At 43.5% G+C, this 18,176-nt stretch overlaps 1 protein-coding gene across 3 annotated transcripts in view; it reads left to right on the top strand.

Moving 5' to 3' along the window:
* The window catches only part of PIK3R1 (phosphoinositide-3-kinase regulatory subunit 1), an 82,893-nt gene extending 65,036 nt beyond the window's left edge, over positions 1 to 17,857 (top strand). Inside the window, exons 7-16 of one of the 3 annotated variants that reach the window (XM_039216925.1) lie at positions 114 to 193; positions 12,088 to 12,190; positions 12,906 to 13,004; positions 13,127 to 13,307; positions 13,518 to 13,643; positions 14,343 to 14,485; positions 14,641 to 14,817; positions 14,916 to 14,984; positions 15,604 to 15,774; positions 16,490 to 17,857. In XM_039216925.1, the coding sequence (XP_039072856.1) occupies positions 114 to 193; positions 12,088 to 12,190; positions 12,906 to 13,004; positions 13,127 to 13,307; positions 13,518 to 13,643; positions 14,343 to 14,485; positions 14,641 to 14,817; positions 14,916 to 14,984; positions 15,604 to 15,774; positions 16,490 to 16,679 (1,339 nt within the window). In that variant the 3' untranslated portion in view covers positions 16,680 to 17,857. Of the gene's footprint in view, positions 1 to 113; positions 194 to 8,113; positions 8,588 to 10,503; positions 10,672 to 12,087; positions 12,191 to 12,905; positions 13,005 to 13,126; positions 13,308 to 13,517; positions 13,644 to 14,342; positions 14,486 to 14,640; positions 14,818 to 14,915; positions 14,985 to 15,603; positions 15,775 to 16,489 lie in introns of those variants that run through there. The other 2 variants (XM_039216927.1, XM_039216926.1) reach the window with 2 other exon arrangements.
* Positions 17,858 to 18,176: the final 319 nt, after the last annotated feature.

Below are 18,176 nucleotides of genomic sequence, written 5' to 3'. Positions count from 1 at the left end.
AGATGCATGGGCACATTTACACCAAACACATTGGCTTGAATGTGGATGAATGAACATGAGCTTGTTGTTGAGGAAAAAAAAGGTTTCTGATAAAACTTTTTTTTTTCTTGTAGCTCTGAGAATACTGAACACCTCATAAAAGTTGTAGAAATTTTAATCTCAACGGAGTGGAATGAACGACAGCCTGCACCAGGTAATGCCTTTTGGATTTTTAGAGTTCTTTCATGGTTCGTTTTTTAGAGCCTGAAAAATGGTGGCTTTAGATGTTCCGTGACGTAACAGAAGCTGCTTGTAGAATTGAAATCCGTAACACGTTACCTTGGGATTTAAGGACCAAATGGCTGAGTGGTAGTGTGGTTGGTAAATGTTATCTGGATTTCAGTGTCTGTGAACTTCAGATGATCTCCATGTTAGACGAAGGTTGTTGGGCGAGCTCTCCCTTCCCCTCAGCTTTGATGCGTCTAGTTGTTGCATAAATTATGGGGCTCATTTTAGTTGTTGACATTCTTGTTTTTCTTTCTAATACTTATAAAATAGGGGATTTATAATTACTATATAATTTAAAGTATTTTGGAATGTGTGTTTTGGAATCAGGTATGCGGAGAAATGTCTGTCAAAATAAACATTTTCAATAATGCAAGCAGTTTGAAACCAGGGTGTTCACTGCAGCAAGTTAGAGCAGGCCAGACACTTCTTTGAAAGCAGGCTGGCATTCAATTAGCCATTTAACAAAGCAGGAAATGTAGACCATGTTAGTAGTGGATTTGATTTAAACTGATGTATTTTCCTTCTAATGTGGAAAGTCTAAACAACTTTCCTTTGCCATATACTGATTAGAAGTTAGCTAACAGAAGCTGGTCATTTAGTATAATGATTGGGGCCTAGTAGGTAAAGTTTCAGCACCAGTAGAAATGTTGCTTGTATCTTAATTTATGCCTAGAGTTAAAATAAAACATCATGCATTTACTCTTCATTATAGGTAACTCATGTACACTACCAAATTTATCTCTGTATAAACAGGCATGGGGTCCCACTGATCAGTGTTAATTAAGCAATGGGAAGTTAAGTTGTGCTTTTGTAGGTAGGTGTTAAATAGCCAGGCTTGGTTGTTCGCAGTTGGATGGAGCAGATTGAGAGAGGCAGGGTTTAGTCTTAAAACCCACCTGTGTGGATTGATGGATGGCATGGGTAACCACTCATGGAGGCAAGTATTTGGAAGGGCTGCTGTGGGCAGGCTCAAAGTATGGTGTCCAGAGGTAAGAGAGGCAGCAGAAATCGTATTTAGGGCAAGTGTGGTATGTTCCACATGTTCCAAATCACAACAAGCAGGATGTTCGATGGGGATACTCTGAATTGTAGGTGAATGGCACCAGAGAAGTCTGTCAACAGTGGCCTAGGACTTTAGTCGAGGGGTGGCCAAAGGGTTCATCTCATGTCACTACTCAAAGCATTTGTTAATGGATTTGGAAACTCTTTGTGGGTGTTCAGAGGCTGCCTTTTGGCTCAGTATGAAAGAGCCTGTGGTCGGTGTTTAAAGGTACCCTGTGATGAGGGGATGGGGGCAGGTGTGAAACATGGCACTTGAGCCCTTTATTGACCAGCCCCCACCTCAGACTAAACACATGGGTGGGGAAAGGAGAAGACTAGTAACAACGAAACAGGACTCTGGGCCACAGGGCAGAGCTGTGCTCTTCCACTCACTGCTGGCACTCGTATGTGTGGAGGTTTGTCTCAGAGGAGGGACAGCCGAGCCCTGCTTGTAGAAGGGTCCAGAGGTCTTCTCAGTGCCCACCCCTCTGGAGACAGGAAGGTGGGAGAGCGAAGGTCAGACAAGATTTGATAGATACCCACCAATGAATTTATCTGGAATATTTAAGAATATCTACTACATACTAGGGAGAATCACGAGTGGAGTTTTATTAGTCTGACTGGTATAAGCTGGTTAAACGTCCTTATGAGTTTCAACCCAGTTCGACCAAAGAAAACATTCACATCCACCCATTTTCATCATGTGCACTTCCGGACTGCCTGCTATGTCATAGACCCTCGTACAGTCTTCTAAGAAACCGATGCACCAGTTTCCCAGGCGGGTTAGTTCTGTCAGCCATGTTGAATGATAAACAATGCACTGAATGTTTACGAGTTCATCTCAAGATTCATGCAGCCTCTTCAAGAAAATTGAATCCAAGTAATCACTAAATTCTAATTGGAGCTAGTTTTCCCTTTGTGTGTTATGTCCTAGCTATTATAAGGAATGTATAGTCCTTTGGAATGAAATAGATGCTTCATTAGTCCCTCACTTGTGGAAACACCCCACCTGCTTCAGGTAGAACATCGTCCTGAACACCTGGGTATTCAGGATTGACGTTGCTGCCAATGATTGGCAGGGCACTCTTGGATAGAGAAATGATTTCTTAGGCCTGGTGGGAATCCAACATTTTCGTCAAGTTCTTCTTCATTGCCCCAGCATGCGCTATTACCAGAGGGCTCTGGAAACGCAACGCTGATGCATCTCCATTGAATAGTCATAAATCATTTATTTGAACTGACTTTTTTGTTGCGAACACAAATGAGTGCTTGGAGGGGTGCCTGGGTGGCTCAGTTGGTTAAGCGTCCGACATCTGCTTGGGTCGTGATCTCGCGGTTCATGAGTTCAACCCCCGCGTCACGTTCTGTGCTGACAGCTTGGAGCCTGGAGCCTGCTTCGGATTCTGTGCCTCCTTCTCTCTTTCTCTGCCCCTCCCCTGCTCGTGCACTCTCTCTCAAAAATAAAAATAATCATTAAACAAAAAAAGAACTAAGTACTTGAATGGTTTTAGGGGGAGACAGGGAAACAAGGCTGTTGCTATGTAAGGGATGGACATCTTTTGCAGTTTTTACCTGGTAGAACTTGAAGTGATAGGTGAAACTGATGATGATTGAGGCAATGTGTCAATTTGTATAAGACTATTAGCATACGGTAATTAAGTGCTAGGCTCTAGGGTACTTACTCTGAACATAAAAAGAATTTTAGAAATGTGATGGGTGACTTTGTTGGGTAACTGAGTAGATCGAAAAGGCTTGTAGAAGAAATAGGACTTGAAATGTGCTTGGAAGAATTGCTACAATTTGAAAAGGGGAAGAGGAAATAGTATTCCAATTCGACGAGTTTCAGAGGTTTAATCACAGTAAGTTGCAAAGTACAAAAATAATGACTGTTACAGTAGATTTTAAGAAATAGTAAATGTTTTAAATGACGGTGTCGTGGAAAGCATCGTTTTAGAGTCAAAGGCTTTGTCCAACACTTCATTTGCTCAGTTGGAAACTGAAGCGCCCCCAGAGGTTAAGAGCTCTCCCTGCTAATACCCAGCGTGTGCCCGAGCCAGTCCCGGACCCCAGCCTGCTGCTTGCTGCGGCACCTGCTTCCTGGGTTTTGGGAAGCTTCATGAGCATTGGGACTGCTTTTAGTGTCTAGTCCCAAGTCCTCTGAGGTTTCCAGTAAGCAAGAAACTAAAGATAGATGATATTTGCTTCTCTGGGTCCACATATAGTAAAGGAGTCCCAGTGTAGTTTTTATAGGTTTGGGGACTATAGCATAGAATCACTCCACCCATAGTATACTGGTAAGAACAGTGAGTCAAATAGGTCTGCTTTGAATCAGCTCTTGCTCCTCATTTGCCAGTTCATATCAAGTAACTCTGCTTTCCAAATGGTTTTCTAGTCTGTGAAATGGGAATACTGCCTCTCTCCTGGGGTGGTTGTGAGATGTAAATGAGGTGGTAAGTACTGAGGCTCATAACCCTTTAGCCTGTCTCTCCTGTTGCCCAGCTCTGGTTTTTAATGACCTTCCAGGGGTGGCCCTGTTCTGCAGCTCCAGTTCCTCAACCCTGACAGGCCCTTCTCTCCATCAAGCCCACATTCCCAGCCCACAGAGCCAGGCCTCCAGGTGCTTGCCTGGCCTTCACTGCTAATCTGCATAGGACACGCTCCTGGCCCTTTGTTGCTCCATGCCTGCTTTGCTTGAAGGGAGGACGGTACCTTATTCAGTATGATGCCCTTTCCACTGTGTGCAGCTTGGTGAGGAGAGAGGCCTGGATTTCAGGACCAGGTACCCCTGCCACATGCCCTTATGCAGTGCACGAAATGTACAGCTGAACACAGGCGGCCCAAACAGTACCATCCATTTCATCTCACAAGTAGGTCTCTTCCTGCTGGGTGTGCGGTGATCAACCCATTCAATAGGTCTATGCCCTCAACACCTTGTCTTCTTAAACTTCACTATTCTGTGGTACTTCCTGTTGTTTTCATCTGCTCAGTACATTCCTCAAGGGCAAAGGGTGTTTCTCCCGTTGAGCTCCTCCTAGCCTAGAACTAAGCACAGCATAATCAAATTTGTAAAAATGTTTTGCTAAACTTACCAACTTTCAAAGCACTTTTGCACCTCCACTCATTGAATGCATCCAGCAAAACTGTGAAGCAGACAGGCATCTTCCCTATTTGGAGGGAAACTAAGGTTTGAAAGGTTGAACAGAGAGTAAGTTCTCACAACTTTGATAGTCCACTGTTCCCTTTGTTACTAAAAGTCTAAAAAACACCTAAAGCTGAACAGCAGGTTTTCTTGAATCATTACGTGTTATGTTTACCCTACTAATACTCAGGTAGCTAACGCAGATTTCTATAGGGCAGCCTAGGTAAAAATGGGACCATTTACCACAGGGTGTCTTTGAATGAAATCCATTATAAGTGTATTTACATATTTCAAATTTCACGGATATATTCAGAAATATTAATGCGGCATAATTGAAGTCTAATATTGCACCCTCAAACCCAGAGTGGAAAATAAATGACTCTTTCTCCCTCCTGCCCCTTCTACACCTGTCAGAGTTAATGTTTAACCACTGGCGCATTGCAAAACATTCATCCTGAAGAGCCTGATTCATAAATCTTGTTTTAAATGCTCTGGGCTTGGTTTTCAACCAAGACTAAAGCAAGCACTAAGGTAGAGGGAAATGACTTTCAAAGAGTTTTACTTTTCTCTGATTTATTTTTTATTGGGTTTAAAATGTGGTCTGACATTAGAGGGTTGTTTCAAAGGTGAGAAATGAAACCTTGAAAAAACTGCATATATTTAGATGGGTAGGAATAAACAGAGAGGCAAGCCATACTAGGTTTTATCGCAAAATAGGAAGTTTTATTTGTGCTCTGAAAAAGAAACCCATTTCAGAGTGTATATATTAGTGGGGTATAGGTCACCCCTGCATTGTTTTCACAGTGCTGCCTTCTCTTTCTCTCCAAGGACAGAATCTGAGAAGGAAGGAGTGCTTTATTCTGCTAAGCAACGGTCCCACCTTTTCATGTATTTCATAGAATGTAACCTATGTAAAGCTGGGTTTATTTAGAAGTTCAAATGGATGTTTTCCTTAGTGCAGGGTCATTAAGAGCGCTGGATATGGAGTAATGAATTTGCATCATACTGAAAGGCTCTTCTGTTCTAATTTGTCTTAAGTTAAAATTGTGAAGGGAGGTATTCGTTTAACCCCTAAATGAAGATTTGGGTTCGTTTATTTTTTTTTCTGTTCTCACTGCATTTTTTTAAAGAAGTTGTGTGGGGTGCAAGCTGGTTGTGGCACACTCACTATCTGATGGTGGTGTGCACTTGTGAGATAGCGTTCTGTCTGTAACTTTCAAACATATTTTAATGATTAAGGATATCTTCCCTGACAAGATCACACCTGCTGAGAAATGAAATGTGGCCTATTTTTGCCTCTGAAATGAGTTTTGCAAAACTTAGAGGAAAGGAAAAGTAGTAAGACATAGTGTTTTGAAGACTATAGAAGGTAAAGTCAGTTTTCAATTACATGTGTAAGGTTTCCAGTGTGACTGAGTGTTTGGGTCTCCAAGAAATGCTGACATTAAAATACAGGCTTTTAAAAAAAAAAATTTTTTTTTTAAAGGGCTTAAAGAAGGGGCTCCTGGGTGGCTCAGTTGGTTAAGTGTCCAACATCAGCTCAGGTCATGATCTCACGGTTTGTGGGTTCGAGCCCCATGTCAGGCTCTGTGCTGACAGCTCAGAGCCTGGAGCCCGCTTCAGATTCTGTCTCCCTCTCTTTCTGCCCCTCTCCCACTCACACTCTGTTTCTCTCTCTCTCTAAGAAATAAACATTTTTTAAAAATTTTAAATAAAAAAGGGCTTAAAGAAAGTGAATAACATTTCCTAAGTTGTTATAACATCTGTGGGTTCAATTTATTATCTATTTGTAAGTGAATCCTATGTTTGTGTGGTATTTTGGACCTAGGAGGAGATGAATGAAATACAGTACACAGAAAGTTGATCTTTTTTCCCCCAAAGAGAAGTTACTGATTCTGTTCTGCCAGCAGAGGGCTCCCTTTTTTAGGTAATAAGGAGCACTATGTGTCTCGCCCATCAACTTTTCAAAGACTAAAATTGAACTGGGAAAGACTCAGCTCACCCTTTCAGTAATGTAACAGAACCTCTGTGGTAGAGGATTGTAGGTACTGTGAGACATTTGAAGCAGAGTTTTCAAATCTCTCAAAGTCGAAGCTGTGATGCTTTTCAGTGGACAGTGTTCTGTGACAGAATAGACACCACCGTTGGACCAGTTAATAGTTTAATCTTGGAAAGCTTTGACACAAAACATCATGTAAATTCAGACAGATAGGCTTAAGAGACTGGTGTTTCCGAAGCTTCTAGCTTTAGAAAGACTATTTTTAAAAGTAGGGCAAGATTCTGCTGCTCAGGATGTAAAGGTATTCTCTGAACTAACCTTGTGTCCCTGTGATCAGCAGGCAGGAGCTGCAAGATTCACTTAGAGACTTTTTTTCTTCCCACTGGCAATAGGTTTTTCATGCTTTATCAGTCACACCAAAGGAAAGTTTGTGAAGCCCCTTGTGTTGTGAGTTGAGCACATTTCCCAGATGTTGCAAGTAATCGTCAACCTGGGGCCTCCCTCTGTGGACTTGATGGTCCACACCTAGATATTCCTTTAGCGTTCTCTGCATATGACCCTGGGGTCCCCTTCCTGTACAGAGTCTGAGGGTCTTACAGACAGAACCGTGTTGCCTCATAGAGAATTAGAAGGTGGTTTTTTAAACATTTAAACAGGCTAAAAATAGAGAACAGGAAAAGTCAGTTTTGTTATAGGTGTGAATTTTTTCACATGTGGCCTAAAAGACATGAACTTAAGTTTCACTTGTTAATTTTAACTTTATCTGGCAGAGGGAAGTGAAGACATGGCCAGTGGGTGGAGAAAAAGGAGTTTAGGGCTTAACGTCAGAAGGCTAGGTTGTGGCCCTGGAGCGCTTTGATCTTGTGCAAACCCCTTAACCCCTCTGGGTGAGGATCGTGTGTGTGTGTGTGTGTGTGTGTGTGTGTGTGTGTGTGTGTGTGTAGCATGAGGGATGTGCTTGAAGTGATCTTCGGATTACTTTCTGGTTTTAAAGTTAGTGATTCTGTGATTTGCATTCTTAAGGTTCTTGGGATATTAGTAAAGCTATCCATCTAGGCTGATGCAAAGTGAATATTTTCTTAGGTCAAATTGTAGTGTGGTTCGTTACAACTTTCTCCAAGGACAGAAGTCCTCTGCAAAGGCATACGAGTCAGCTCGCCCTCTCCTTTGCTCCATTTAGCAGTCACATGAATGCATGCAGACACACCTTTTAATTATTAGACAGTTCTAGGGCCAATTAAACGTGGGTTGAAATTGGCTTCCTAAAAGCAGCTTGCGGAGTGGGGTTTTTCTGTTACGATTCCCGAGGTCGTGGAGAATATAGTACCCATGCAGTCCACAGTAGCCTTCCATAGGATCCTCTCCTCCCACGATCAAGCCTTTTTTCAAACCTGTACCGTGCCCAGTTCCTTCGTAGGGCTTTCCTCTTACACCTGCGGGGCTGTCTGTGCTGGTGTGTGGGAGGAGGTGGACACGAGCAAGGCACCGTGTTCTGGGCCGTTCGGAGAGGCTCCGGCCTTTACAAGCAAGGCTTTGATTCTATTTTTGCTGAACTAGCTCAGCCACTTCCTGTGTTTGGCCGTGCATAGTGCCTCGCTTCACTGTGGCCACTTGAGCCCCGCGCGCTGCCGCAGCCAGTTAGGGAGACTATTTTAGGTCCCCTCACAATGGCCTTCTCATTTCCTTGGCGAAAATGAGCGAGTTGGGCTGGCAGTGGCCACTTGTTAGCCGTTGACAACTTTGACTTTGACTTCGGCGCCCCTCCCCCACCCGAAATCCCTAGCTCAGCAAATATTTGAACCTGCCCAAGTTAATCATGAAGCCGTGATCTTTATCTGCGAGACGTGCGAGCGCCGGGGCTTTCTCCCTCCCGCTGACGGCACCACCGGCATCCAGTGGCTGTGTCAATGGGGAGCGGGCAGTGAGCGGCGCTGCTGCTGCGGTCCCGGTCCTGTCCCGGCGTCCGTGTCGCGCGGCGCGAGCCCGAGGGTCCCGCGCCGCCTGCGCCGCCCCTGCGCACGGCCGGCTGGAGCGCTGCCGCGGAGCCGTCGCCTCGGGCCGAGGGGAGAGCGGGGGCGTCAGTTCTCCGGGTCGGAGACCCGCCCGGCCTCGGGAAACTGCAGACATGCATAACCTGCAAAGTAAGTTGTGCCTTTAACTTGCGCCCCCCTCACCGCTTCCCTGCTTTTGTTCTTGCGTGCCCTGTTCCCCTCCGCAGTTTGTCTTCGGGGTGTGTGAGTGAGACCAAGTGCTGTCTGGGGAGGGCAGATAAGAGATTAGCAGAGACACTCCCCCCTTTCCTCCTGGGGCACAGAGTGAGGAAAAGATGGGCTTTAGGCTGGAAACGGGGAAGGAGGTAATTACACCGTGCTTGGCTGGAAGTTGGTGCCCGGCCAGGCTCTGGAGAGACGTGGAAATTCACCTGTCTTGCTCCCCTCCTCCCCTGGTCGGTTTGCCACATGGGATCCAGCAGCAGGACTGGTTTGCACCAAGTGCCCAAAGACATGGGGTAGCCCTCTGGGCTGTTAGCCTGTCCACAGCTGCTGGCAGGACTCCTGGGGGAGGGAAAACACATTTTTATTAAAGTAAAACATTTTTTTCTGAACCTCAGCCCAGGACATATCCCTCCACCACTGAGACCATTTTTGTGCGTGCGATTTTGAGTGTAGGTATAGAAAAGTGGCCGTGGCCGTCATCCGGAGGCTGTACGTTGAATCTGCCTTCCTCCTCAATGGGAAAATAAATCGAGTTAGACAGGATTCAAGCAAAGAGTGCTGCTCAATGAAGTGTCTTGCCTTTGCTCTACTATTTTTTATGATTCTAAATTTGATAGACTAACAATAAATTTTAAGAGGTTCTGTGTTCCTTAAATTGTCACACAAATATGTGACATGCATAAGTACATTGAACACAAAGCCCACTATAGTTTTTTCAATCAACTACTATTTATTTGGGGGGTTCCCCCCCACCTCTTCATAATAATGTAAATATAAAGAGGTGGTTTTCACCGGGAATGTACATTAGACTCCAGTGAGGATGGCAAGACTGTATGCAGAATGGCTGTAGAGAACTAGAATGAATAGATTTATAGAGGAATTGATTTCTTTACATTAAATATTGCTAAGCAGAAATAATAGTCCCCAGGGTGAGGCTTTTGAGATGGAGGGAGGACGGGGGGAACCCAAAAGTGATTACATCACTATCCCTCAAGCAATTACTAGCACAGGAAGTTGGAAGATGGGTTTATCAGTGAGAAATAGTTTGCAAACATAACTCTACCTCTGCTCTGCCTTCTGATATATGGCCTCTTTCTTTTTGGAAGACATAACTTACCTGGACTAGTCTTGTTAGCCCATTAAGTGTTAGTACATTAAGTGTGTACTGATAAGAGGTACCTCTTCATTCCTGTTAAAATGCTTCATTGTTACTCCCTAGTGTCTAGCGTCAACTTTAGTATGTTTGGTAGAAGGAGGTTTTTCTTTCAGTTGTGCTTTCTAATGTGGTACGTTTGTAACCGTGTTTAAGTTCTGAGTTGTCAGTGAATTATGTAGGAATGAAATTAAATATCCAGAGTTCTTGATCCCTTCTGCTTTTAATATATACCAGAGGCATTTAAAGACTGTAAAATATACCTTAAATATACCATTTTGATGCATCTGTAAGATTTTTAAACCAAGGCATGACCAGGCTTTCCATAAACCCAGATGCACTAGGGAAAAAAAAAAGCTCCGGGCTGCAGCATATCAGCTTTTGTCAACCTGCCAACAGCGGAGCGTACCATGCTGCAAGGAGTAATAAAAAAGGAATTAGAGAACTCCGTGCTGGAGGAGAAGAGTCAAATTAAACACCTTTTTGAAACGATGAGCATGTATACATTGCAGTCCTCTGAAACGTGGGTTCTTCGTGAGGCTGGGATTGTGTTAAGAACGGATCTAGAAGAGAAATGATGGAGCAGGAGTGGTCTGGTGACATTTTTCTGACTTGATTGGCTGGGGTGTGTGATGTAATAGGTTACAGTGCAGCCCCTTATAGGTTTTAAAATGAATTCCAAGACACCATTACAAAGAAAGCCGGACTCTTTTCTTATAACTGAGCTCAGCCAAGGAAACTCTCGCACAAATGTACAACACTGTTTGGAATATGGAAGACCTGGATTTAGAATATGCTAAGACAGATATAAATTGTGGCACAGACTTGATGTTTTATATAGAAATGGATCCACCAGGTAATACTGCAGTATTCTTTTAGAAAGCTAGTTAATTTTGTGGATTTGCGGGGGGGGGGGGGGGGGGGGGGGTTGACAACTACTGTAAACCGATCCTCTTGAGGTTTCTAGTTTTTATGAATTTGTTCTAATTTAATAAAAATTGGTTTGATCATAGCTTGGACATTAAATTGTTCGCCTCTGGAAGCAAGCAGATCAGGCTGTCTGTGGTAAATGGGTTTCTTTCTTACTTGAATAGATATGAATTGAATTCCGGTTTTTCACTGATGTCTTTTGTTAATCGAGGTCCTTTGCTCTTTGGGCTGTATTGCTGTGTATCGTTCATACTGTTCCTTTAATTAAAATGATGTGTCCTTTGTGCTACTTTCCTCTTTTGACAGTGGATGGGAACAGTGGTACTTTGCAGTGATAACACTTGGTACTTTAGAAAGCATGTAAAATGAAGCAGTGATTACAACTCAGTTGTAGGTGACCTGCAACTATTCTAAATCAAACGCTGAGACTGCCTGCTCTTCTGTTGAGACACTATAATGAGAAAAGGAGTTGGCTTCTTCTTAGTTAGTCCTAGTCCTTATAAAATGTTCTTGATAGACTCCTGAAATACATTTTTGTGTAAACGACTGTCCTTTAAAACTTACAACTCAGAAGTCAGTTACAAATCCTAGCCTTATTTTGCTTCCCAAATTTTCTACCAGTATTAGCCCTGCTCCCAATTAAGAAATTCAGAAACACTGCAGTCTTTTATTTGTCACCAATAGGTATATGAATACTGATTTGACATTGAGGAAGAGGGATATGGTTTTTAATCAGTCTTGGCATCTGGAGCACAATATATCCAATAGAATATTAACATGAATGCTGAAGAGATTTAGGTCACAGATGAGTTTCTTAAAGTGGCTTTTGGCAGAAGAGTGCCTGAAATACTAAGATTAGAGAAACCCAATTCCTCCTCTTAAAACATATTGCTGTAGATGAGCTCTTTTCTTACAGCAACAGCATTTGTGGAGGACAGAAACCAAATTTGTCTTTTATAATTAAAGAGGAAATTAAAGGCAACCCATGTGATTCCTCCTGCTCATATGTTCACGGTTTCCTATTTTAGATTGATTTGATCAGGCCTGAAACTTTAATATAACTAGAGCCTAGAAGCAGAATGCCGGGACTCTGGTTTTACTCTGAAATACACTCACATGGCCGGCCCGGTTTATTTGTTAATCTGTAAGCTGTTCTCTTCTTTTTCACTTCCTTTTCTTTTGGATCCACACTCTGAGAGATGTCTTTAAGAAAACGATCGTGTTTCATGGAGTTGTGAATTACTGCTGTATTTCACAGTATTGTAAAGAAACTTAGTTCTCACTGCAACCTTCAACTGTAGTTGGGATCGCCAGCAACTTTTTGTTTCTCTTTAATCTACAGCGTTGCCTCCTAAACCACCCAAACCCACCACTGTAGCCAACAACGGTATGAATAACAATATGTCCTTACAAGATGCTGAATGGTACTGGGGCGATATCTCAAGGTAAGGCTACAAAAACCCTGGACTGTTCGTTCACTTGAGACAGAGTTCTGGTTTTAGAGAAAGAAATGCACCAGCTTGCTGAGTTCCATTTTTAGGATATCCTCCAACATAAGCATGAAGCATAGTTGGTCGTTTTCCAAAGAAGACCAGAGAAGTCCCTGAGTGCTGGGGCACCGTGGGTGCTGGATGCCACAGGAAATTAAATACTCGAGAAGTTTCATTATTGACAGTGAGGTCAGGAGAGCGCCAGGGTGAAGTGGCTCACGGCCTTGAGGGAGGTTCCAGAGTCACTTTCTGTAAGAATTAATGTTCGTATCTTGTCCAGATGAAAAATACATCTTTCTTCATACCAGTTTTTGGTGTGTTTTTTTTTTGTTTGTTTTGTTTTTTAAATAAAAGGGGAGGAAGAGTCCTCTTTGGGATCATGACTTTCTGAGCTCATTGGCCAGAGTGTTTAGAGAGACCAGTTTCGTTTTGTTTTGTTTTTTAGCTCCCAGTTTGTAATGAGATGAAATTTATTATGTTTCTATATAAACAATACATGCAGTCAGAAAACGCAATTAATGAATGTCAAACCGTAGGGGCGGGGAAGGGGGGATAGAGGATCTCCACATACTTGGTGATGCTTAGTTTTGCTGTGAAGCTCAGACTCTAAAAATGAAGCCTGTTTTAAAATCCTCAAGGTGAGCTTTGTCCTGTGTCCTTGTCATTTTAGGGAAGAAGTGAATGAAAAACTTCGAGATACAGCTGACGGGACCTTTTTGGTACGAGACGCATCTACTAAAATGCATGGGGATTACACTCTTACACTAAGGTGAGTCGGGGAACGTAGCCATGATGGAGGTGTGGAAGTAGACATTAGAACGCATTTCTAAGGAAGAGTGTAATGTTATTTTTATCATACTTTTATTGTAATGCTGTTTATTTTATTTACAGGAAAGGAGGAAATAACAAGTTAATCAAAATATTTCACCGAGATGGGAAATATGGCTTCTCTGACCCACTAACCTTCAACTCTGTGGTTGAACTAATAAACCACTACCGGAATGAGTCCCTAGCTCAGTATAATCCCAAACTGGACGTGAAATTACTTTATCCAGTATCCAAATACCAACAGGTATTCAAAATTGAAATGCTCACGTTACAGTATTTAGACAAGATACTTTCAAGTATTTAGAAAGCATTGTGAAGCAGGTGAATTGCATGTAATGGAATTTTAAGAACTTTATACCTGTGATCCCAAAATTGCAGTTTGAGAATGGCCGGATAATTGACCACGTAGCGGATCAACTGAGGTTCTTTCTCTTCCATCTCTTAATTCTTCCAGGATCAAGTTGTCAAAGAAGATAATATTGAAGCTGTAGGGAAAAAATTACATGAATATAACACTCAATTTCAAGAAAAAAGTCGGGAATATGATAGATTATATGAAGATTATACCCGTACTTCCCAGGTGAGTTTTTTGCCAAAAACAAGTGAAACTCTCAGAACTCTTAGTTACTAGAATCTAACATGTTTCACTTCCGTTTCGAAAAAAGAAAATAAAGTTGATCTTTAGCTAATGAACTGGGGGGAAAGATCATGTATTTGTGAATCATTGTGTAATATTCGTAGCATCACTAAACCTTTTAAATGAAGCTTGTAAGTGTCAGAATGAGAAGTTCTTGTGAATAATTGAAGAGGTTGCTGGGAGTTTTAAGTGGATTTGACATCGTGTCTTGAAGTTCCACAAACTTGTCTGACCTCCAAAATGGAGATTTAACTTTTCTATACCCGGTCATAAAAAAAAAAAAAAAGAAAGAAAGAAAAGAAAGATTGCAGTGCTTTCCTGGAGTGTTAATCTTCTTTAGGCTGTGATGTATCTAGGACCACCAGAGGGAGTAGAAGGCAACATGGATTCCTTCAATTGCTGAGAAAGGGGAATGGCTTTTAAAACGAAAACTATAGGAAATTGTCAGGCAGTGTACTTTCATAGACTGGGAAAATTCCCAAAGGAAACGTGTGCTTCTGTGATACTATTTGAATGGGTTTTATGAATCAGAGGCCTTCCTTGCTAACAGAGTCCTTACAAATGTCCCGGCCCTGTCTCACAATAACAAATTATCTATTCTGTGAAAGGTATGACATTGTCTTATTAAACATTGTGTTGTAGGAAATCCAAATGAAAAGAACAGCTATTGAAGCATTTAATGAAACCATAAAAATATTTGAAGAACAGTGCCAAAGCCAAGAACGGTACAGCAAAGAATACATAGAAAAATTTAAACGCGAAGGCAATGAGAAAGAAATACAAAGGTTGGTGAACCATGAGGGTCGTCCCTGTGCTCAAGATAATAACCCAAATCCTCCTGCTTTCGGTGCTTTGAATCCGTTTTTTAAAAGGACGGCACAGGAGAGGGAGACCATCACGGTGAAGCAGGTCGTGACTGGTGCCTTTCTCTTGCCTGTAGGATTATGCATAATTATGAAAAGTTGAAGTCTCGCATCAGCGAGATTGTGGACAGTAGACGACGACTGGAGGAAGACTTGAAGAAGCAGGCAGCTGAGTATCGGGAGATTGACAAACGCATGAACAGCATTAAACCAGACCTCATTCAGCTGAGAAAGACAAGAGACCAATACTTGATGTAGGTCATCCCGGAGGAACCCTGGGAGCGAAGGACCGGTGGTGGCAAAAATTAAGGATTCATTATTAATGCGTTTTCCTTTTATAACCGTCTTCCAGGTGGTTGACTCAGAAAGGTGTTCGGCAAAAGAAGCTGAACGAGTGGCTGGGCAACGAAAATACCGAAGAGTAAGTACTCCCCTCAGGTGGGAGGTGGCACGGGGGTTTTGTCCTGTTACGAGGACTCGTGACTTGCTTTGTTTGCAGACCAAGGGAGGAATCTTCCTGAGTTTGGACCATCTTCTATAAAGAATGTTTAAAAACAAAGGAAAGTTGAGTGAAGGAGGATGCCAAGCTAGTTTTTACCCACAGTGCCATTAAGTGACTCTGTGTTTATAAGGAAGGCCCTGAACCTCTGAAAAATTCCCCGGTGTGTTTTTGGAAGGGTCGGGAGGAAAAAAGGACACCGTTCTTTTCAGTGTATCTCTAGGGCTTAAGTCTGTGTTTTGTTTGAATTATCTGAAAACTGGCCCTCCTCCTGGTCCCTCGGTTTCCTGATCTGCACTGGACAAACAGGATTGTTGGATACCTTCCTCTCTGCGCAGCTGCCTCCGTGCAGTGCCGGACTTACAGAGAGGAAGAGGATTCCTTACTGGGGCTCTTTGTCCAGGGAGGTCACATTGAAGGCCACAGAAGCTGCTTGAGTCAGACCCACGGTGGCCGGCCTGGCGGGCTCGGTGGGAGAGGTGACACACGAGAGGGGCCTCCCCAGTGCTTCGTTTGCAACCCGTGTCTCCTGCCTCCTTAGCCAATATTCGCTGGTGGAGGATGATGAGGATTTGCCGCACCACGACGAGAAGACCTGGAACGTCGGCAGCAGCAACAGAAACAAGGCTGAAAACCTGCTCCGGGGAAAACGGGACGGCACCTTCCTGGTCCGGGAAAGCAGTAAACAGGGCTGCTACGCCTGCTCCGTGGTGTATGTATCTCCGGCAGCCCTTTCTCCTGTCGGACAGGAGAACAAGATGTAGTATTTGGCAAGTCTAGGCGGAAGCATAGAAACCTGCTGTCGAGTTCAGAGACTGGGGTTTGGGCCCCAGTCCCCCACCTAATAATCCCGAGAAGCCTAAATCTTTTCACCTTTACAATGGAGGTAGCAACACGGGTTTTTTTTTTTTACTTCCCAAGGCTAATAGCATTAGAATATGAGGGAATTCATGTGAGAGCTCCACCCACAGGTCAAGTCCATGGCTCAGCAGGCAGAGGGATGTCACTGGCCTGGAGATCGGTGCACGCGAGAGGAAAGGGAGCATCTTCTAGGAAGGAAAGATTCTGAAAATTGTATCCAAAGATCTCCCTCCATTTAAGCAGAAAAATGCTCCTGCAGGAAAGGAGGGAGAGGATTGTCCGATTAGTGCCTGTGCTAAGCGTAGAGCCCTGCTCGTACGGCAGCGCCGACAGTCACGGTAGGGACGCGCGTCCTCCTGTGCCTGATCTCATTTCTGAAAGCCACCCTGTCGCACGCATACCATCCTAAAGATGAGAAGACAGTGGCTCAGTGAGGCCAGGTTAGTGGCCCAAGTCCACAGCTACCCCGGGAGTGTTCCCTTCCTGGTCCGCAGGGGGTACATTTTCATGAGGACCCTTTTCTGGAAAACCCCGTTGAGTCACCTTGTTCCCTCTCTCTTCTGCAGGGTGGACGGCGAAGTGAAGCACTGTGTCATCAACAAAACGGCAACCGGCTACGGCTTTGCCGAGCCCTATAACTTGTACAGCTCCCTGAAGGAGCTGGTGCTACATTACCAACACACGTCCCTCGTGCAGCACAATGACTCCCTCAACGTCACACTAGCCTACCCGGTATATGCACAGCAGAGGCGATGAAGCACCTGTCCTCTGATCCTTCTCCTGGAGCTCAACCACCCCGAGGCCTCTGGAAAGCACAGGGCTCCTCTCCAGCCTGACCTGTAATTGAGCTGAGGAAACGCGGCCATCTGCCTTCAGATGGGACTCAAGCTTTCGACAAAAAAGTAGAGGGGAAGACACGCAGCCTAGCACTGTGCGAGGACCATACGTTTCTGGAGTCCTTGTCTTTTTTTTTTTTTCTTTTTTTGGTTTAATTTAAAGCCACAAGGACACACAACACAAAGAGAAAAAGAAATGCAAAAATCTCTGCGTGCAGGGACAAAGAGGCCTTTAACCATGGTGCTTGTTAATGCTTTCTGAAGCTTTACCAGCTCAAAGTTGGGACCTTGAAGACCAGAGGGTGGACGGGCTCGAGAGCCCTGGCCTGGGGACCCTAGAGCCGGGCTACTTCGGCCTGGGTGTGGGCTGTGCACGGTGGACCCAGACACCTCGCACTGTGGATTATTTCATTTTCTGACAAATGAACGGTATGTAGCAGAAAGGCACTTCGGCTCACCAGAGACGTTTGGCGAGAACGTCCGCTCATGCACGTTCGGAGGAAATTCAGGTGTAGCGGAGTCGTCAGCAGGTTTTTCGTTTAGACTTTAACAAAAACCACCCCAGCAACAGAAAAATGGAGCTTGGAAAAACGGGACTTTAAAAGAACATTCATTATATAAAATATGTACATAACCATGGATGACTAACTATCAAATAGATGGATTTGTATCAATACCAAATAGCTTCTGTTTTGTTTTCCTGAAGACTAAATTCACAGTGCTATGCAATTCTTAATTTTCATTGTTACTTCAGTTTTAAATGTACCTTCAGAATAAGCTTCCCCACCCCACTTTTTGTTGCCTGAAAATATTATTGTCCCTAATTTTTTTTGTTAATATTCATTTTGTGATTCTTTTTTTTTTTTTTAAAGAAGAAGTGTGTACAGGATGCCAGTAAAAAAACAAAAATGGCTTCAGAATTAAAACTATGAATTATTTTACAGTTTTTCTTGTACAGAGTACTTGGCTGTTAGCCCAAGGTTAAAAAGTTCCTAACAGATTTTTCTGGACTAAATGTTTTGTTGGGCAGTGCCTGATAAGCTTCAAAGCTGCTTTATTCAATAAAAAAAGAGAAAGATATATGAATATGACAAAGTATCGCTGAGTTCAACAATGTTGTTTCAAAACTCTTAAAATACGGTACCAGGTAATGTGTGCTTCGTTAAGAATTGTGAACTTCCTGAACCTAGGGAGGGGGGATGTAGCAAAGGGGTGTACAGGCCAGGGGAGGGCGGGCTAGGATGGTTTGCACTTTCTCATGATGACAGAGAAATGAGTAACTAACTTCTCCTTCACTCTTTTCCCACTTGATCTGCAAGTTCTTACCCATTAATTCCAAGTACAGACCTACCGGAACGCTAACGCCATGGAGCAGGTCAGAGCATCTAGTTCTTAGGAAGAAAGGGAGCCTCCCGGG

Source organism: Hyaena hyaena, unplaced genomic scaffold (assembly GCF_003009895.1).
Source record: "Hyaena hyaena isolate Hyena2069 unplaced genomic scaffold, ASM300989v1 scaffold_659, whole genome shotgun sequence".
NCBI classification, from domain to species: Eukaryota; Metazoa; Chordata; class Mammalia; order Carnivora; family Hyaenidae; genus Hyaena; species Hyaena hyaena.
The sequence above is the reverse complement of the archived record's forward strand: the minus strand, read 5'-3'. Positions and strand labels throughout refer to the sequence as shown.